We start from the raw sequence: 21,674 nt of genomic DNA on the forward strand, positions 1-21,674 counted from the left end.
GTTCATGCTACTGATGTTTGTGTACTTAGAAGGGAGTTCATTCTAATTTTTCCTAGACCCCCACTCTATCTTTCTGTGGTTTCTAGTCCAGGCTCTTCTCATTTTGCAGCGTCCTTGAAAATTTATGTCCACTAAAAGCTGTCTTTTTCCTGACTGTCTCACTTGCCCTCTGCTACAGACTTCTTATACATTAAATATGAGCTCTTCCATTGCCTCGTGAAGGCTGCCTTTGGCCACACTGGAACCACTTTACATAGTCACCTCCACCCTACACTTGAAATTTTTCAGTGGAAATAATGTCCTAGTGTGTGTGCGTGTGTGTGTGTGTGTGTGTGTGTGTGTGTGTCTATGTGTGTGTTTTTTTTTCCTGCTTTTAATATGCCATAAATATCTTCCTATTCCCCTACCTTGCATTTCCTCCCCTAATTCTGAATACTCCCCACCCCGTCTACTTCATATCTTGCAGAAATCCCACATAGACAGTTTGTGTCCGTGTCTATGTGTCTGTGTGTGTTTTAAAGTCACAATTCACATGTTCTGGGGAAGCCTCTCAGGCTCAGTCCTGACCCATCCTCTGTGGCAGCAAGACAGCCCAATGCTTCCTGCAGCGTCCAGCATCTGGCAGCATGGCTGAGGCCCTAAAGTGCATGCCTGACTCTCCTCTGACATCAGCTGCAGCTTCCCTGCCAGGCAGCCATGGGGGCTCAACAGAGTCCGGTGCTGGAGGTTAGATGGGTCTCTGCTTGAAGCAGAGAGGTTTTGCCTTTCTCTTGTTTCAGCTAGGTGGGCTTCCAGGTACATGGCATTTGAAGATAGTTCTTTTATTAAAAATAAAAGAATTTGAAAATTCATTATCTCTCAGGATGAACTTTTCCAGATTTGAAGAATTCTGCTAGGTAGAAAGTTCTTTGTTATTCTGATGTGGTCTCTGCTCTGCTGTACTTGGCCTCAGCCCCTGATGGCCACAGGCCACATTTCAGCTGCACACTGGTCCTTCAGATCTTTAGAGGTAGCTGTGAGGTCTTTCCCAAGACCTTGCCCCACCCCCTTCCATAGGTACAGCATCTCATGAGATGATAGGTTGTTTGGAGTGCTTTGTTCTGATCTGTTGGAAAAATTATTTCTACTTGACAGATCCCATCGTGTTCCTGCTTCAGGGGACCTTAGGGATTGTCATCAACCAGGGACTTCGGGGGAAATCTGGAGCATTTTTTACAAGCCTTCCACTTCAATTTCCATCTTTAAGAAGAAACTCAAGGGTCAGAGTCAACAAGATGACCGCAATCCCCTTGTGAGTGACTAAAAACCCCACTGTGCCTAGGACTCGAGGTCCCTCCTTGAGCTCAAGGCTGCTGGGGTCAACCTCTCCTGTGGTTCTTCTCTGACAGACTCTTCCCCGCCTCTCCCTCTGCCTTGGCCTCTTCGGAGGGTGCTCTCCTACAGACCAGGAAGAGGTGCCCTGCTGCCAAGGAAGGCAGAGCCTGGATTCCTCCTGCTTCATCGATTGCACTTAGGAGAGAGACTCAAGGCCCTGGGGCCCAGCCCTCTCTGCATCTCTCTCTCTGATCTAGCTAGCAATGGGGGTGTCAGGACAGTGAGGCTGAGGTGACAGAGGTGATCATGGCTGGCACTGGGCTCAGGTACATTCTAGATGACTGTCAGGTGGTGGGTAGGTTTAGTTACATTGAATCTTTCTTGCTTCTTCTCTATTTTGTCCACATACAAATCGGTTTCTCCTGGTCTTTACAGTTTGGAACAGGGCCAGACAGGGAGAACTCTCAGGTACTCCTGGGAGTTGGTCTGGTCCCATACAAGTGTGGACTCCTGGACATTAGCAAAGTGTACAGAGGGTGGTGTCTGTGCTGCCCCGACAGCTTTGCTCCCCAGATGCTGGACTAGGAGGGCCTCCTCCAGCCTACGAGGGTCTGAGAATAAGATCTAGTGACCCCCATTTATATCAAACCTGACGCTTTTCACACACGGGCTTCTTTCTAGATTCTTCTTTCCATAGCTCATGGAGCTGCAGAGAAAGCTTGAAGAGCTTTGGTCGTATAAAACATCCACTCATTTACTCATACAACCAATTCTCCTGCAGGCTTTTATGGGCACTTAGTAAGTATTCAGGATTGGGTTGATTGGCCTTGCCCCTGAGCAGCTCGTAGTCCTTTGGAACCTGACCCAGGCCTTGGTCTCTCCATGATTGGCTCAGCTAACTCTCGGTTCAGAACAGAGAGTATCAATCTTGTGGTTTTGCCTTTAGGCAGTACAATATGAGACATGGGACCTGCGGTTCTTCCTTCTGGTGTCCCCCGTGTTAAAAGATGAAAAACACCCCCAGGGCCATCTGTGCTCTCTGCTGCTTCTGTGGGGACCGAGTGGGGTTTGGAATGGCTCAGAAAGGAGAGCGCTCTTGTCCCCAGCCCCATGCCACCCTGTCCCTTAGATAGGGAGGTGAACTGCAGAGATTGGTGCTAGGAAAGTGTGGGTTTGGGAATTGGAGATCCTCCAAGGATCAGCTGTGAGATTGAGAGCTACAGCTGTAGCGGCTGCCAGTTGCGAGATTAAGTGCCATCGCTAATTTAAAAGTCCTCGCCATCCGGAAGCAGGCTTTGTCAACAGCAGCTGAGGAAAGCAGCCGGTGCCTCTGCTGGCCAGGCCCAGGCCCTCATCAGAACGTGCGTCTCCCCAGCGCACTCAGGCCTCGGTGCTTGCTGCGCCCCTGGCCTTGGTGTTTCCTCTTTGCCGCACTTGGCCTGCCTCCCCCAAGCCCTGAGCCACTGCCTGCTGGGGCTCCTACTGAGGGTCTGGCAACACATCTGCACCTGCCACTCCTGGGAAGAGAGAGGGCCACAAGGGAAGTGTCCACAGGGAGAGGTGACACTTGCCAGCCTGAGTTCAGGAGAGATGCTCAGAGCTTCAGGTGGAGAGGCCTTCAGAGGAAGGAAACCGGGCAGTGTGTCATAGGCAGGCAGGGGCAGGACTGCTGCCCCCCGCCCCACAGGAGTCCTGCTGAGGGCACAGAGCTTCACAGTGCAGCCTTCATGCTTTGATCTGGAAAGAGCAGCTGTCCACAGGCCTCTGTCTCTAAGAGGAGGACCTCTGGAAACACATCCACATGTGCAGTCTCCCCGCCAAGCTATTAGTGCTGTTTGTGGAATCTCAAACACAAGTGCCAGGTGTGTGTCATCCCAGCAGGTCCTGTGCTGTGAATAGATCCATGTGCAGCACAAAGGGAATGTGGCAAGTGGCCCCAGGAAGAGGTCACCTGGCCACGGGGCAGTTGTTCAGTTGCCTGGGGCTGACACTGACCACTGGCCTTTGGGGTGTCCTGCAGCCTGCCTGCACACCTTGCCCTCCTCACATCTCAGTCAGCGGAGGCCCTGCCCAAGCCAGTGTGCTGTCAGAGCCTGCAATGGGGGTGGCACTTCCTCTGAGGGGCTGGGAGGTGCTGGGAATGCCCCAGCGCTTCTCTTCCTGCCTGGCCCTGCCATGGCCCAGTGCCTCCAGGATCAACTTACCATCCGTGGAGCAGCCCCGAGAAACCTAAAACTGCCTCAGGACAGTGGGGGCAGGGGGGCTGCAAATCATCCCAGGCTAAATCTCCATGGGCACTGGGTCCTGCCGCAGTCTGGCCATGGCCTCAGTTAGAACCAGTTAGAAAGTCATCAACACCCCACAGAAGGCCACTGTGGCTAAGTAAGCACCTAAGAAAGAAACTGTCCCAGAAGAGATGATGTGGGCTTCCAGGAGCACGGAGAAGGTGGCACTTGAACTTTTAGGAAACTCCCTAGACGAGATAAAGTAGCGGTTGGAGGTGGTGGGAAGAGGGTAACCCTGTGAAAGTAAATGTCAGAACACATGGCAGAAGCATGTGGGAGAGGCAGGGGAAGGGCTTTGGGGACCGCTATGGACGGAGCTCTGAAAGCACCCTGCCCAAAGCCTCTGCTGGGGTGACAGAGCATGGGAGGAGGCTGCAGGGGCACTGGGCCTGCGTGCCATCCTCACCCCTGTTCCCCACTGGCACCAGGCCCTGCCTTCTTGGCACGTGTGCCCTCACCAGCCAATCTTTTTTTTTTTTTTTTTTTTTTTTGAGATGGAGTTTCGCTCTTGTTACCCAGGCTGGAGTGCAATGGTGCGATCTCGGCTCACCGCAACCTCCGTCCCTTGGGTTCAAGCAATTCTCCTGCCTCAGCCTCCCGAGTAGCTGGGATTACAGGCACGCGCCACCATGCCCAGCTAATTTTTGTATTTTTAGTAGAGACGGGGTTTCACCATGTTGACCAGGATGGTCTCGATCTCTTGACCTTGTGATCCACCCGTCTCGGCCTCCCAGAATGCTGGGATTACAGGCTTGAGCCACCATGCCCGGCCCCTCACCAGCCAATCTTGTCACTCCCCGTGGTTACTGTGTCTCAGCCGGCTGTGGCCCCTAGTTTCTAGCAGCATTTCTGTGTTCTTGGCCCTTCTGAGAAGGCAGGCAGGAGGCACACAGTGCCCTGTTCCTCCCCTTTTGTGCAGTCACTTGCAAAGCAGAGAATGAGTAGGAATGAACCCAAGTGCCTTCACCCACCCTGTCCCCCACATCAGGACAGGCTTGAGGCCTCTCTGGGTGTGAGTGAGGAAACCAGGCTGCTCTAACTTCAGAAGAGTGGGCTCTGGCTCAAGACTTCAATCGGCCAGAAGCCCAGAGATCAAAGCACTAGTAAGTTCAGCTGTCCTGGCCCTCGGGCAGAACCCACGGGTGTGCCTGGGTGTGGTTCCACCCACATACCCACTGTCAGCCCAGGCAGGAGCCCTCCTCCAGACTATCACCCAGCCCCAACGCATCCCAGCACTGCACACTTACTCTTCACAAGCACTTATACGCCGATGGCCTCTGAGACCCTGCCTCCTGGGTCTGCTGAGACCAGGCCAGGTCTCCAACGGAGCCAGGCAGCTCCCTACCCACCACCCAGTCACCTGGCACCATTAGGTTTCAGATCTCCCGTGTGGTGTTTGATGTCGGCTTTTGTTCCTACCTTGGGAGTTTGGATTGTTTCCTCTGGTGTCTTTGTTTACCTTCCTCACTGTTCTACCTCCTGGCCAGGTCTCAGCTTAGCTTCCCTGGTATGGGGTGTTTTTCAAGCCTTCCAGCCACAGCTATCTCCCTCAGGCTGGATGGCTCAGGGGTGACAGGGCTTCACCCTCTGCCTGCAGTCCCCTGGTAGGCACATCTCACAGGCTTTTGTCTTGCTGAGCTGGATATGGAGGCAGAAGTGGGGCGTGGAGGACAGTCAGAGGGAAATCTGCTTCAGAAAGGAAGGGTCTTTAAACACAGACTGGGGGGCCCTTCCCCACTTGTGGGGAGCTACCATCCGTGGGGCTCATGCACGTCAAGACCTTCCCACATCCAAACTCACCTTCCAGCAGGGATTTTGACTTTGGATGACAAGGCTTTATTTGTAAATATGCTCTTAATATGCAACTTTGAGAATGAAATAGAAACATCATGTATTTTAAAATATAAGATGAAGTGTGACGCACTGTATACAATTTAATATATATTTTTAGGATTTTGTTATTTAAGAAAGTGGAATGTAATGGTACTTTTACAAAAGAGAAAAAAATGTTATTTTTACTGTCTGGAAAAAAAATAAATATTCTCATTGTTGTAGAAACAGTGATGGGCCCTACCTTGTCATTTCCATGAGCCTTCCCCAGGGACTGTGGGACGAGAGGAGGGTGTCTGTGGTGGGATTCTTACCTTTCCTCGAGTGCCAGCTCACCTTTTGCTCACTTTTTCCTAAGTGCCTCCAAATTTCTTCTAGTCTTGTCACGGCTTTGACCCAGAGCTGACCTTCGGCTGGGAAGACCCGAAAGATGAGGAATTCCAAACCAGTGCATGGCAGCGCAGAGCCGAGGAGGGCCAGGGCAGGGGAGGGCTCTGCCCCCAAAAGATCTGGGCTTAGGCCGGCCTGGAACCATCACTGTCATCCTCAGCCTCAGCCTCCCCGTCTGGAAAGAGGAATGGAATCTATTCTTCAGGAGACTCTGGACATGCTTATGTAATTTTTATCCCAGGTGGAATTTACCTTGCCTCTCAGAGCATCCAGTTCCTCCTCTCCACCCCTTCTTGCCATACCTTTTCCTTTTTAGTAAGACTACTAGAAGCTCCATGTATGAGCCACCCACCATGCACCAGGCACTCCGCTTCAGGCACTGTGCACATCCTCCAGTTCTTCACCATGGGTATCACTTTCCCTCTTTTGCAGATGAGACAGGTGAGGTTTGGAGAAGCCATGGGGGACAGTAGCTGGGAGCATAGCCCTGGAGTCAGCCCTCCAGGATTCAGCTTCCTCCACTGATTATGAGGCCAGTGAGGGTAAAACAGGGAGCCTTTGAAGGGTTTCAGCAGAGGAGTGACATCAGAGTCCCAGTTTAGAAAGTTCTCCTCCTTGCATCTGGGGAAACAGATCAGAGTGGGGTAAGACCAAGGGCAAGGAAACCAGTCAAGAGACTCTACAGGCCCAGCCAGGAGATACTGAGAGCATGCCTAGGCCCCCACAGCAGTGCTGTGGAGAGAGAAGCTGACTGCACCCCCAGGGCAGGGGCACATTTGTGGGGCTGGGTAGCTCAGGCTTACATCCCAACTCCACCACTCACCATGTGACCTGGGGTGAGTAATGCAGCCCTGTGTACCTGTTTTCTCACCTGTCAAATGGGGGCAGTTACAGTATCTGCCTTTATGTGGCATTGGGCTATGAATTATTATTACCTGCAGTATGTTTTCCATCAAAGGTAGATGGTCCTTTCATCCTAGAATAGAGGTGGGGGGTAAGAATGAGGAGGTGTCTGGGATGGTGCTCGGGTATCCTAACATGGGTTTCTGAGTGGAGACAGGGGCCATTGTTTGACATAAGGAACGTAAATGGCACCAGGTGTGAGAAGAAACCTGATGAGCTCCTTCTGGGAGCTAAGTCCACTGCGGTCCCTGTGGGACTCTGAGGCAGAGCTGTTCGGCAGGTGTTGGACAGACAGCCTGAACCCCAACCCATGGGAACATGAGCACAGGCGGCATCCTCAGGGTAAGTGTCGGGACCACCCCTCAGAAGGCTGTGGGGGACAGTGTCCTGGGATGCACTGAGGCAGTGAGGGAGCGCCTGGCAGGACCAGGGTGGGCAGAGTAGGACAGGAGACGGGGACTTGCCTGGAAGCCAAAGAACCCACAAGCAAAGCTGCCTTTTTTTTTTTTTTTTTTTTTGAGACAGAGTTTTGCTCTTCTCACCCAGGCTGGAGTGCAGTGGCATGATCTTGGGTCACTGCAACCTCTGCCTCCTGGGTTCAAGCAATTCTCCTCCCTTAGCCTCCTGAGTAGCTGGGACTACAGGCGCCTGCCACCACGCCCGGCTAAATTTTGTATTTTTAGTAGAGACGGGGTTTCACCATGTTGGCCAGGCTGGTCTCCAACTCCTGACCTCAGATGATCTCCCTCTCCTCGGCCTCCCAAAGTGCTAGGATTACAGACGTGAGCCACCTGGCCTGGCAAAGCTTCTAACCTGACCAGCACACACAAACTGCTGGTGCTTCGAGTTCCAGTTCCAGATTCTCAGGAGACAGTTTAGCCAGGTGGTCTCCCTCATCCAGCCAGTTTTTGCTAGGATAGGGTTCTCGGAGAAAAGAAAGCACAGCCCAGTCCCACTAAAGAATATTACCACTGCCATAGACGCAGACGTGGCTCTCGGTGTGATGCATTTGACCACTTGCCTGGGAATCCCTACGTGATCTGTTAAACTGCAGGCCCCTGGGCCCCAACCCAGTCAGAATCCCTGGAAGCGTGGCCTCGACATGGAGTCTGCGCCCTTGATTTCACCACTGTCCCCCACCCTGGCTAACTTCTGCCTCCACCCCGAACACAGCTGCAGCTGTTGCAATGTGATGGCACCTTTAAAGGTCAGCCTCACTTGAGTGTTTATCTTCATGGGGCTTTCCTTCTCTCTCCCAGAAGCTCTTTCCTTCCATGAAGGAAAATATTTGTAATGGCAGGAAATGGCTGGTGGAAAACAAACGGGGTGGCCTTGCTGGTGAATTTCCTAGAGACAAATTAGGCTTTAGGCTGCCACAGAAAAATAAATAAATGGAGCCAGAACGCACAACTGTCCTACCTAAAGAACCCCTTTAGGGTGATGGGACAGTGAGGACAGGGTGAGACCCCCAAACACATTTGAGTGGCCTCTGGGGACCACTGACCTTGACCTGTGTTCTGAACCTGAGGGACACAGATATTGGAGAGCCCACCACTCCGGGAGCCAGCACCAGGGCAGCACCAGCCCATCCTTTGTCAGACACTCAAAAGCTTTTCTTCCTGTGAAGGGGAAAAGCACTGGACAAGGGTGACCTTGTCTCCAAGCTTGGAAGTCACATGACCATCTTCTCTTCCCTCTGGGCCATGCGTGCCTGAAACTGCAGACAGTCTCTGGGGCTCAGAGAACTGGGAAGCTTTTGTTACTCTGTGGCGAGGTCGGGTCCCGATGGGGGATTGTTTTTGCTCAGCTGAAAGGGACACTTTTAGGGATAGAATATTTCAACCTCAAGAAGCAGCAACATTTGCTTGTAGCTGGAAGTCTTCATTTCTGGTCTCCAGCTGTTGTCTGGAGCCACCAGGCCTCGGCTGAATGGGCCAATGCCCAGCAGCTGCGGGCGGGCAGTGCCTGCCGGGCTGGATAGGAACCAGTCTGTGTGCAGGACGCCCATCTCCAGGACAGCTTGGCTGCAAGGACACCCTGTACCCTCCCGATGGTGGTTGCTGGGCTTTGGAATAAACCTGTTAGCTCTGGGTGACTGGACTGGGAAAAGGGGCTCCGCGAGAAGCGTTTCAGGGGGAAAGTATACCTAAGCTTGAGCTCCAGAGTAACCCCTCCGAGGGAAACACCAAACGCTCCACAACAGCCAAGGCTCTTGCAATAGTGAAGCTGCAGATCCCATTTATTTCACTCTTAATACGATTGTCTCTGTTCAAATGAGGTCACTGAACTTCTAAAAACATCACTGAGAGAACTGCTTCTTTGCATATTGATTATGTGTATGCTTAGTGGACTTGCCTTAGTCGCTAGTACCAAAGATACAGATTAAGAGCCCTCGAGGGGTATTCAGATCTCAAATTCAGCCAAATACAGAGGCAGCTTTTTCTGAGTCTGAGTGAGCTGAGGAAAGCACTTTTGAATGCGCAAGGACAATAAGATTAATAATCACTCCCGTCTCTGTAGTACCTATCATGTACCAGACGCTGTTTCAAGTAACCAACAGACATTACCGATTTCATCTTTGCAGCAACCCAACAAGGAAACCGAGGGTCAGAGAAGGGGTCCAGCCAGGGGCTGCCAAGGTTCGGACTCAGCCTGGGACCACTGGCTCCAAAGCTGGGGGTCCTCACTCCTGTTGAACTGCAGGCCCCTCAACACAGGCAGTGGGTGGGACCCCAAAAAGCTCATCTTTAAGGATGTGGCCTCCAGACAGCCCAGGGAAAGTGCAGATCCATTTGCCTAGGTCAAGGAAGGAATCAAACCTACCCTTCTTTACCTATTTGATGACACAATCCCCTTTGAGGACTAGGGGTTGGAATGGAACCTCTTCCCTGAAGAAGGACTCCATCTGCCAAACTGCAGAGGTCCAGAGACCACTCCCCCTCCCCCTCCTGAAACCCTTCCATGGATCTCAGGTTTAGAATCTCTCTATTAAGGCATGAGCATGATTATTTGAAAGTTTAAATGAAGTCAAAACAGATAACAGTAGCAGTAATAATACTACTAATAACAGGATACATTTTACTGACCACTTATGTCAGGAGTCAGCAAACATTTTCTGTAAAAGGCTAAATACTAAATATTTTAGACTTTGCACACCCTATAGTCTCAGATCCATTGACCAGAACCACAGGCGCCACTTTGACCCTCAATGACTCCAACAAGTCCTGAAGCCATCAGGGCAACTCCCTGAGGAGTGGAGGATAAGGGTCCGCCAACCTCCCTTTGTTATTAGCCACAGACAATATGTGAACAAATGGGCGTGGTTGTGTTCCCATAAAACTTCACGGACACCAAAACTTGAAGTTTATATAACGTTCACACGTCATTAAATGCTACAAAATGCTATTCTTTTGATTTTTTTCCCCCAAAATTAAAAAATGTAAAAACCAGCCAGGCATGATGTCTCATGCCTGTAATCCCAGCAGTTTGGAAGGCCTCGGTGGGTGGATCACTTGAGGTCAGGAGTTTGAGACTAGCCTGGCTAATATGGTAAAACCCCATCTCTATTAAAAACACAAAAATTACCTGGGCGTGGTGGTAGATTCCTGTAATCCCAGCTACTTGGGAGTCTGAGGCAAGGGAACGGCTTGAACCCGGGAGGCAGAGGCTGCAGTGAGCCAACATTGTACCATTGCACTCCAGCCTGGGCGACAGAGCAAGACTCTGTCTAAAATTTTAAAAAAAATTAAAAAAACATAGAGTCAGAACTTGAGCCCACTCCAACGCCTGTTTGCTTTTCCTAAGTGACAAGATGGGCGCATTTAAATTGTGGAGGAAGAGAAGGTGACAGTGAAGCAGGAAGGAAGACCCAGAGCAAGGGCATCCCGTGGACCCTGGGAATGTAAGGCAGAGAGGCTCCGTCCTGCTGAATGGTCTACACTGCAGGGGAGGGCGGCTGGTTTCCTGAGCCATCCCTCCAACCCCCTGGCTCCAGACCCAGGACAGATCCAGGACAGCTGGTGGCCTTCACATTGTTTCTCGTCTCCCAGGTTCTCTTAATTATAACCAATTTGCCGCCCTCAGCAATTCCTTGTTCCCCTTTGCTAATACGCATGAGTTGGAACCGTCAGCCACACTCCCAGCCAAACTCGGCTAAAATCACTTCCCTTTCCCATGTAGGGAGTCCTTCCGTCTCTTAGAAACTCGTCTTTCTTCTCAGCCTTGTGAGACCAGCAGGCAAGGCCTGCCCTTCTGCGAGCTGACTTACTTGGCTGGGATCTGCCCCCGTATCTCTTAGGAAAGCAGGAGACAGAATCGGCTCAACTTTCTTCAGCTCCTCGCCCACTCCCCCCTGCTGACTCTGGGGCTTTGGCGCACTGCCTGCCAAGGACAACCTTTTTTTTTTTTTTTTTTTTCCCTAAAGACGGGATCTTACTCTGTTGCCCAGGCTGGAGAGCAGTGCCACCGTCACAAGGTAAACTCCAAAACTGGGATCCAGCCTGGGAGGCTACGAATGGGTCCCTGGCTTTGAGCAGGAGGGAATTCAAGAGTGAGCTGATAGAGTAAAATGAAAGCAGGTCTATTTCTTACAGAGTAAAAGAATAAAGGATGGCTACTCCATAGGCAGGGCAGTGGCATGAGCTGCTTGGAGTGTACTTACGGTTATTTCTTGATGATATACTAAACAAGGAATGGATTATTCATGAGATTTCCGGGAAAGGGGTGGAGAGTTCCTGGAACTGAGGGTTCCTTCCTGTTTTAGACCACATAGCGTAACTTCTTCCAGACATTGCCATAGCATTCATAAACTATCACGGCCCTGTGGGAGTGCCTGTTAGCATGCTAATGCATCATAATTAGCATCTAATGACCAGTAGGGACAACCAGAGGTTACTTTCATTGCCATCTTGGTTGTGGTAGGTTTTGTCTGGCTTCTTTACTGCATCTCATTTTATCCTCAGGGTCTTTGTGATCTGTATCTTGTGAAACCGCTCCCACTGACCTCGTATCTCATCCTGTGACTAAGAATGCCTGACCTCCTGAGAATGCAGCCCAGCTGGTTTCAGCCTCATTTTACTCAGCCCCTATTCAAGATGGAGTCACTCTGGTTCCGATGCCTCTGACAGCACAATCATAGCTCACTGCAGCCTCAACCTCCTGGGTTTGAACAATCCTCCCATCTCAGCTTCCTGAGTAGATGGGACCACAGGCATGAGCTGCCATGTCCAGCTGCTTTTTAAAAAAAAATTCTTGTAAAACAGGGTCTCACTATTTGCCCAGGCTGGTCTTGAACTCTTGGGCTCAAGATGCTTTCTCTCATCTTGGCTTCCCAAAGTGCTGAGATTATAGGCCTAAACCACCATGCCTGGCTCCTTTATAACCTCCGTTTATTCATCTAGCAAATAGATACAGGCTGGGTGTGGTGGCTCATGCCTATAATCCCAACACTTTGGGAGGCCGAGGCGGGCAGATCACCTGAGGTCAGGAGTGAAACTACAGTCTCAGCTACTCGGGAGGCTGAGGCAGGAGAATCGCTTGAACCCAGGAGGCGGAGGTTGCAGTGAGCAGAGATCAAACCATTGCACTTCAGCCTGGGTGACACAGTCTCCAAAAAAAAAAAAAAAAAGAGAGAGAAAAGAAAAGGAAGGAAAAGAAAAGAGATACAGCAGTAGTTTCTCATAGGGTTGTTGTGAAGATTAAATGAAATAATAAAGGTACAATATTTAGCTCAGTGACTGGCCTGTGAGTCCTCAATAAATTTTAATGATTTTTATCAGTAAACTAAGGGGACCACCAGGAGCAGGGGGGCCCCCAGAAGAGCCCTGCCTTTCACATTGAGAACCCCATTTATCAAACTCCAAGTTCACAATGCACGAAGTAGGGGCAGTTCCCTCCTTAGAAAATAATTCCTGACTTGGTTCCTCCAAGTAGCTGGTTTTCCCCAAGACCTTCAATATGTGACCCCATTTAATAAAAGTATCTACTGACCTTCACTTTCTTAGGGACCTAACTGTTGGGTGAAAATACCCTTTTCTGCCAACTCCCTGCCTGCAGAGGATTTCTTCACCTGTTGCTTCAGGTAAGGGAACAAATGCAGAAATTTAATGTCCTCATAGATCCCCCAATGCTGCAGGTGGGCAAACAGGCTAAGGCCCCTGGGCCAGCTGGCAGAGATAAGGAGCTGCCTCCGCCATCTGTCCGCCCGGCTCCCGCTGCGGCAGCCATCCCGGCGCAGGCTTGCTCACCAGCGCCGCCCTGTGGTAAGACCGGAGATCTGCGGAAGAAAGCCAGCCCTGAACCGCCGACTGCACGCAAGCCCGTCCATTATTGCTATCAGGATATTTTACCCGGCGCGGTGGTGCGTGCTTATAATCCCAGCTACTCCAGAAGCTGAGGGGAAGGATCGCTCGAGCCCAGGAGTTCAGAATTAGCCTGGGCTAAATAGCGAGACCCCTATCTCAAAAAGAAAAAAATAATGTCACAGGTTTCCTGACCCTAAACCTGGACATTAGCCAGGTCTCACTCACTAAGGGGTCTCACTCACTAAGAGGTCTCACTCACTAAGCCCCCTAAAGAACTCATTTCATCAGAGAAGTGATCAGATGAATTATTTTACCTCCATACTATGAAATCCTACGTCACCATGGAAATTAACGTGGTGCATAATCTCCAAAGCACTGAAAAAAAAAAAAAGAAAAAGAAAAATTAATGTAGTGCCTCTACAGATACTGTATCGGAGTATCTTCAGTGAAAAAAATCAAGTCACAGACTAAAGCATAAGTGTAATTTTTTTTTTTTGTCACGTGTATGAATGTGTATATGAAGGCACCAGCAAAGTCCTGAGAGGTCTGTGCCAAACTCTTATCATGGTCACCTTTGGAAAAGGGAGGAAGAGAGCAGGAGGCCAGGTACAGTGGCTCACACCTGTAATCCCAGCACTTTGGGAGGCCAAGGTAAGTGGATCTCAGTTTGAGACCAGCTTGGGCAACATGGCAAAACCCTGTGTCTACAAGAAAATATAAAAATTAGCCAAGCATGGTGGCGTGTGCCTGTAGTCCTAGCTAATGAGGAGGCTGAGGTGGGAGGATCATTTGAACCTGGGAGGTTTAGGCTATAGTGAGCCATGATTGCGCTACTACACTCCAGTCTGGGCAACAGAGTGAAACCCTGTACTCCAAGAAAAGGAAGAGAGGAGGTGAGGACACTTATATTTTCACATTTTATTTGATGTATTTATATGTGGCTTGAATCTTTTACATTCATGCATTACATGTGCAAGTTTAAAATAAAATGCACGATGATTATTTAAAAATTTGGAGGCCGGGCACGGTGACTCATGCCTGTAAGCCCAGCACTTTGGGAGGCCGAGGTGGGTGAACCACTGAGGTCAGGAGTTCAAGACCAGCCTGGCCAACATGGCAAAACTCCATCTCTACCAAAAATACAAAAATTAGCAAGACGTGGTGGCGCGCACCTGTAATCCCAGCTACTCGGAAAGCTGAGCCAGGAGAATCACTTGAATTTGGGAGGCGGAGGTTTCACTGAGCTGAGATGGTGCCACTGCACTCCAGCCTGGGCAAAAAGAGCAAAACTCTGTCTCAAAAAAAAAAAAAAAAAAAATTGGAAAGCACACAAAACAAAAAGAACTACATAAGTCTCTCACTGTCACACTGCTCAGCAGAAGCACTGTCAAAATGCCAGTGTGTGTGTTTCCAGCACATGCTAGGACCACTGAGAAACACTGCTTCCCCTGCTTGCCCCGGAAGGGGACCTAGCCAATACCACTGGACTGGACATCTATCCTGCTGCCTAGCATCACCCACGCCACTGCCCTGCCCCACCCTGAGTCACTCCTGGAGACACCTCCTGGTACAGAGAGTCTCCCAAAAGCTTCTGTGGGCCAGCAGAACACTCAGCTCCCAAGCCAAAATGTCCTTCTCTTTGTTAACTACAAAATAAACATCTCCAGACCCCCTGGGCCACTTGCAATACAAATGTTTATGCCTTTGGAAAGAGAAAGAAAGACTCTTGCAAGTTCTCCCTGAGCCATGGGTGCCAAGTTAGTAATTAACCCTCAGCAACTGAGGCGTCTGATCTTCTGCCAGCCGGTCTGCAGAAGGTTGTGGGAGTGATTGATTGGGCCTGGGCTATAACTTGGTGATTGGTGGAGCTTCCAGGCCTTGGAATGCTCTCTGCAAAGGACACTCTCTGCCTCTTAAACTCTAAATGAGGCCTGGGGTGGTGGCTCACACCTGTAATCCCAGCACTTTGGGAGGCCGAGGCGGGCGTATCACCTGAGGTCAGGAGTTCGAGACCAGCCTGGCCAACATGGAGAAACCCCATCACTGCTAAAAAAAAAATAATAATAATAATAAATAATAATAATCATAACCAGGCATGGTGGTGCATGCCTGTAATCCCAACTACTTGAAGAATCACTTGAACCCAGGAGGCGGGGGTTTTGGTACGCTGAGATCACACCATTGCACTCCAGTTTGAGCAACAAGAGTAAAACTGTCTCAAAAAATAATAACTCCAAACGAGGTACTAGGGACCCCCCACCAAGAAGGCCCCCACACTGCTGCACGCCATTCCAGATGAAGGGCTGTGAGAAGCCCTAGCATTCATCAGACCACTTGAGGGAAGCTCCAGAGCATGCATGCAGAGCTGGGAGAAGCAAGGCTGCTGAGTGGCAGGCATTGGTCATCTTGACATTGACATTCACCAAACACCCTAGGACCAGGCTTCCTGCTCTACTCTATACACGGTGCCTTATTTCCTTTGACTCTTCCAGCAACCCCATGAGGTACGTATAGTTTTTTGTTTTTTTTTTTTTGTTTTTATTTTTTTGAGACAGAGTCTCGCTCTGTTGCCAGGCTGGAGTGCAGTGGCGCGATCCCTTTTCACTGCAACTTCCATTTTCCGGTTTCAAGCAATTCTTCTGCCTCAGCCTCTCGAGTAGCTGGGACAACAGGCATGCAACACCATGCCCGGCTAATTTTTTGTACTTTTAGTAGAGATGGGGTTTCACCATGTTGGCCAGGATGGTCTCGATCTCTTGACCTCATGATTCGCCCACCTCGGCCTCCCAAAGTGCTGGGATTACAGGCGTGAGCCACCGTACCCGGCCGAGGTAGGTATAGTTCTATTCCCGTTTTATAGATGAGGAAATTGAGTCTTGGAGAAATAAAGTCTGTGCTGCCATCACTTAATCCTGGGTGGATAAAGTCTCTTCTGTAGACAGAAGGTGTTCCTGGCCCAAGGTCATCCTGCTGGTAAGTGGAGGCAAAGCTGGATTGAACCCTTTTTACCACTTTGAAGCCGCACTTGCCCATTCCCACCTATTCATATTGGAAAACTACTTCCAGAGGGTTATCATCTTCAGGCTTCTACAAACTATGCCAAGCTCAGAGGAGGTGACCTGTGGGGGCTCCATGCCAAGATCACAGTCAGGTCTTCCCTTGGGTGTAGCCAGAGAGAGTGAGGGGACAGCTGTCATCTGCCCCCAGGACCAGATTTCCATCATGTGAGGCTGGGAGATTGCCTTCTTTCCAGCGGGGGAGCTGAGGCCCAGAGAGCAGAATTCATGTCCAAGGCCCCACCGTGACTTTGTTTTTTTATTGTTGTTGTTCTTGTTTGACGGAGTCTCACTTTGTCACCCAGGCTGGAGTGCAGTGGCTTGATCTCTGCTCACTGCAACCTCCACCTTCCAGGTTCAAGTAATTCTCCTGCCTCTGCCTCCCAAGTAGCTGGGATTACAGGCATGCACCATCACGCCCAGCTAATTTTTGTATTTTTAGTAGAGACGGGGTTTTGCCATGTTGGCCAGGCTGGTCTCTAACTCCTGAACTCAAGAGATCCACCTGCCTCGGCCTCCGAAAGTGCTGGGATTACAGGTGTGAGCCACGGCGCCCAGCCCCCACCATGACTTTGCCTCTGTGGCCAATGTTATGTCCGTGGCTGCATGGAGCTTCCTGAAAACATGGAAGCTGGTGGCAAGGACCCACCTCAGAAAATAGGGAGAAAGCTAAACTCCCTAGATGTGTTCCCTGAGCCCTTGGCTGGGAGAAGGGCATCATGTAGTCTCTAAGAAAGACTACAGAGTATAAGGGAATGCTTCCATCTTACAGCTCCACCATCTGTGTCACAAACCGGCAAGTTTGGGAGCAAGCATGGCAGAGGGACATGGCCTAGGAGTCCTGTACTTCATTTCCCTTCACTTTTCATTGGCCGTTTCAGGTCATGTGATCTCACCTGTATGCAAGGGCCACTGGGAAATGTAGTCTTCCAGTGAGCTAGGACGTGTGTACAATGAAATTAGTAACTATACAGCTCATCTCTGCCACACTATTCGAAAGCTCGTAGTCATGTCAGGGCCTAGAATGCCTTGAGATTGTTGCTCAGCATGTGAGAGCACGAGGCTGGAGAAGTGGGCTGGCCCAGTGTGAGAAACATGGGGTACCAATTTGCAATCTAGCCCCATGTGATTCAGGTCCCCAACATGCAGCCAGCCATGGCAGGAGACGGACGAAATGAGGCCAGAGCAAGAGGCAGAGTCCCCCAGACGAATGTCAAGGGAAACCCAATAGCCCTGAAGACATCAAGGGAAGGCCACGCCAGCCAAGATTCCTGACTCCCTCTGCAGAAAAGAAGATGTGAGAGGGCACTGGGGAAGGAAAAGGGAGAGCAGAGGAGGGGAGCCGACATGGGGCATGGGGAATTCCAGGGAAACTGGGCCTGGAGGGCTGGAAAGGTCTCTGCCACCAGCAGGGCAGCTTCATAGATGTACAGCCTCCACAGTCACACAGGGCTCATCCTCAGGCCCCACATTTGGCCCTAGTTGTCACTGTCTTGAAATTCTTAATCATTTTCCAAAGGGCCCCATATTTTTATTTTGCACTGGGCCTCACAAATTACAAAGCCAGTCCTGAGTCCAGAAGGGATCAGCCTTGGTTCCAGATGACCCTACCTCCAGGGCATGGGTATGGCTGATGGTTATTTGCCAACCTGTTGGGAGACCAAGGGCACAGGAAATAGGTCTGGAGGATGATGGGCAGAGGTGGTCAGCTCAGGAGTGTTGATGTTTTGTTTTGTTTTTGTTTTTTGAGATGGAGTCTCACTCTGTTGCTCAGGCTGGAGTGCAATAGTCTGATCTCGGCTCACTGCAACCTCCACCTTCTTGGTTCAAGCAATTCTCCTGCCTCAGCCTCCCAAGGAGCTGGGATTGCAGCAGCTGCCACCATACTGGGCTAATTTTTGTATTTTTAGTAGAGATGGGGTTTCCGTGTTGGCCAGAGGTGGTCTCGAATTCCTGACCTCAAGTGATCCACCTGCCTCAGCCTCTTAAAGTGTTGGGATTACAGACATGAGCCATGGCACCCAGCCAAGTGTTTTGTTTTTTTGTTTGCTTTTGTTTTTTTTGGGATGCAGTTTTACTCTTGTTGCCCAGGCTGGAGTGCAATGGCACAATCTTGGCTCACTGCAACCTCCGCCTCCTAGGTTATAGTGAGTGATTCTCCTGCCTCAGCCTCCCTAGTAGCTGGGATTATAGGCATTGCCACCACACCTGGCTAGTATGTGTGTGTATATATATATATATATATATATATATATATGTTTTTTTTTTCTTTTCTTTTTTTAGTAGAGACGGGGGGTTTCTCCATGTTGGTCAGGCTGGTCTTAAACTTCCAACCTCAGGTGATCTGCCCGCCTCGGCCTCCCAAAGTGCTGGGATTACAAACATAAGCCACACCACCCAGCCAAGTGTTTTGTTTTCTTTTAGAGACAGGATCTCACTTCATTGCCCAGCCTGGTCTCCAATACCTGCGCTCAAGTGATCCTTCCTCCTTGGCCTCCCAAAGTGCTGGGATTTCAGGCAGGAGCCACTGCACCTGGCCAGTTCCAGGAGTGTTTGGCTCCTTAATGTTCTCAGGTGTAAACATTCAGGAAGGAAAACCAAACCAAACCAAAACAAAACAAATAAATATTCAGGAAGCACAGGTTTCAGACTCTAGGGAGCAAGACTGATCAGAAACAGGAGCTTACTGGCAAGAGATTTTTCACAGAGAATGATGAGCTCGGCAGGTGATGTGATGATGAGGATGGCAGATGGGTGGATGAAGTTGAGATGCCCATATAGGAAAATGGGGGCATCAGATTAAAGCAAGAGGGAGGCTAACCTCAGGGCACTCTACTTGTATATATGAAGAAACACTTAAGGAGATCTGGACTTCTTTTTTTTTAAAGACAGGGTCTTTTAGCCCCACAATAGTGGGAGACTTCAACCCCCCACTGACAGCATTAGACAGAACATCAAGACAGAAAATTAACAAAGACATTCTGAGCTTAAACTCAGCACTTGACCAATTGGACCTATTAGACATCTGCAGAAAACTCCACCCATCAGCCACAGAATATACATTTTTCTCATTCGCACATGGAACATACTCCGAGATCAACCACATGCTTGGCCAAAGAGCAAGTCTCAGTACATTCAAAAAAATCAAAATCACACCAGCCAAACTCTTGGACCACAGTAGAATAAAGACAGAAAATACTAAGAAGATTTTGACCAGGTGCGGTGGCTCACATGTGTAATCCTAGCACTTTGAGAGGCAATGGTGGAGAGATCACTTAAGGTCTGGAGTTTGAGACCAGCCTAACCAACATGGTGAAACCCTGTCTCAACTAAGAATACCAAAAAATAAAAAATAAAAAAAAAATTAGCTAAGTGTGGTGGTGGGCACCGGTAATCCCAGCTACTCCGTAGGCTGAAGAAGGAGAATCACTTGAACCTGGGAGGCAGAGGTTGCAGTGAGCTGAGTTCATACCGCTGCACTTCAGCCTGGGCAACAGAGCAACATCTGTCTCAAAAAATAAATAATAATAAAAAAAGAAGATCTCTCAAAATCATACAACTATGTGAAAATTAAATAACTTCCTTCTGAATGATTTTTGGGGTAAACAACAAAATCAAAGCAGAAATCAAAAAATTCTTTGAAAGAAAACAGAGATACAACATACCAAAATCTCTGGAATGCAGCAAAAGCAGTGTTCAGAGGAAAGTCGATAGTGCTAAATGCCTCCCTCAAAAAGCTAGACCTCAAATGAACCATCTAATATCATACACAGAGGAACTAGATAAACCAGAACAAACTAACCCAGAAGATAGAAGAAATCACTAAAATCAGAGTGGAACTAAATGAAATTGAGACACAAAAATTCATGCAAAGAATCAGCAAAACCGAAAGTTGCTTATTTGAAAGGATAAACACAATCAATATACCGCTAGCTAGATTAACAAAGAAAAAAAGGGATCTACATAAGCACACTCAGAAATAACAAAGGTGACATTACAAGTGACTTCACAACAGAGAAGAAATACAAAAGGTCCTCAGAGACTATTATGAACAACTCTATATACACAAACGAGAAAATCTAGACGCAACAGAGAAACTCCTGGAAAGACACTGTCTCCCAAGATTGAATGAGAAAGAAATGGAAAGACAAACCAATATCACGTTCAGAAATTGAGTCAGTACTAAAACACCAGCCAAAAAAAGCTTTGGGCCAGTTAGATTCACAGCCACGTTCCACCAGATGTACAAAGAAGAGCTGGTACCAATTCTACTGAAACTACTCCAAAAAAATCAGGTAGGAGGAACTCATTTCTGACTCCTTTCCCAAAGTGTTGGGATTACAGGCGTGAGCCATTACGTCCAGCTGGGATTGCTTTTCTTGTTCTAAGGGGAATGCTCTAGTGTTTGCCTGTTCAGTGTGATGTGATGTTGGCTGTGGGTTTATCCTAGATAGCTCTTATTATTTTGATGTAGAACTTCATTCTATGAAGCCAGCTTCACCCTGACCTCAAAATCTGGCAAAGAAACAGTGAAAAAAAGAAAACTTCAGGCCAGTATCCCTGATGAACATACACACAAAAATCCTCAAGAAAATATTAGCAAACTGAATTCAATAGCACATCAAAAAGTTGACCAGGCACGGTGGCTCACACCTGTGATCCCGGCACTTTGGGAGGCTGAGGTGGGTGGAGGTCAAGAGTTCAACACCACCCTGCCAATATGGTGAAACCCCGTCTCTATCAATAATACAAAAATTAGCTAGGCGTGGTGTCGAGCACCTGTGTCCCAGCTACTCAGGAGGTTGAGGCAAGAGAATAGCTTGAACCCGGGAGGTGGGGGTTGCAGTGAGCTGAGATCATGCCACTGGACTCCAGCCTGGGCAACAAAGCAAGACTCTGTCTCAAAAAAAAAAAAAAAAAAAAAAAAAAAGCACTAATCAGTAAATATGATTCACCACATAAACAGAATTACAAGCAAAAATCGTCATCCCAATAGATGCAGAAAATGCTTTCAATAAAATCCAACATCCTTTCATGATAAAAACCCTCAAGAAACTAGGCATTGAAGGAACATATGTCAAAATAATAAGAGCCATCTTGAGCCGGGCGCGGTGGCTCAAGCCTGTAATCCCAGCACTTTGGGAGGCCGAGGCGGGTGGATCACGAGGTCAAGAGATCGAGACCATCCTGGTCAACATGGCGAAACCCCGTCTCTACTAAAAAATACAAAAAATTAGCTGGGCGTGGTGGCGCGTGCCTGTAATCCCAGCTACTCAGGAGGCTGAGGCAGGAGAATTGCCTGAACCCAGGAGGCGGAGGTTGCGGTGAGCCGAGATCGCGCCATTGCACTCCAGCCTGGGTAACAAGAGCGAAACTCCGTCTCAAAAAAAAAAAAAAAAAAAAAAAAAAAAAAGAGCCATCTTGGATAAACCCACAGCCAACATCATAGTGAACAGGCAAACACTAGAGCATTCCCCTTGGAACAAGAAAAGCAATCCCAGCTGGGCACAATGGCTCACACCTGTAATCCCAGCACTCTGGGAGGCTGAGGTGGGTGGATCACCTGAGATCAAGAGTTCAAGACCAGCCTGGCC

The 21,674-nt window shown here is 49.2% G+C and overlaps 2 protein-coding genes across 4 annotated transcripts in view; both read left to right on the plus strand.

Moving 5' to 3' along the window:
• Positions 1–10,359, plus strand: part of KREMEN1 (kringle containing transmembrane protein 1) — a 79,235-nt gene extending 68,876 nt beyond the window's left edge. For 2 of the 3 annotated variants that reach the window (XM_039462501.2, XM_039462502.2), the window contains exons 9-10: positions 1,135–1,291; positions 5,808–10,359. In XM_039462501.2, coding sequence (XP_039318435.1) covers positions 1,135–1,291; positions 5,808–5,948 — 298 coding nt within the window. In that variant the 3' untranslated portion in view covers positions 5,949–10,359. Of the gene's footprint in view, positions 1–1,134; positions 2,344–5,807 lie in introns of those variants that run through there. The other variant, XM_039462503.2, reaches the window with a different exon arrangement.
• On the plus strand, positions 3,116–5,506 carry LOC141582642 (uncharacterized). The gene is given in 2 exon segments (XM_074391308.1): positions 3,116–3,561; positions 3,563–5,506. Coding segments are annotated over 2 exon segments (618 nt in total). The 3' UTR covers positions 3,735–5,506.
• Positions 10,360–21,674: the final 11,315 nt, after the last annotated feature.

The sequence above is a fragment of the Saimiri boliviensis genome, chromosome 21 (genome assembly GCF_048565385.1).
Source record: "Saimiri boliviensis isolate mSaiBol1 chromosome 21, mSaiBol1.pri, whole genome shotgun sequence".
In the NCBI taxonomy this organism is placed as follows: domain Eukaryota; kingdom Metazoa; phylum Chordata; class Mammalia; order Primates; family Cebidae; genus Saimiri; species Saimiri boliviensis.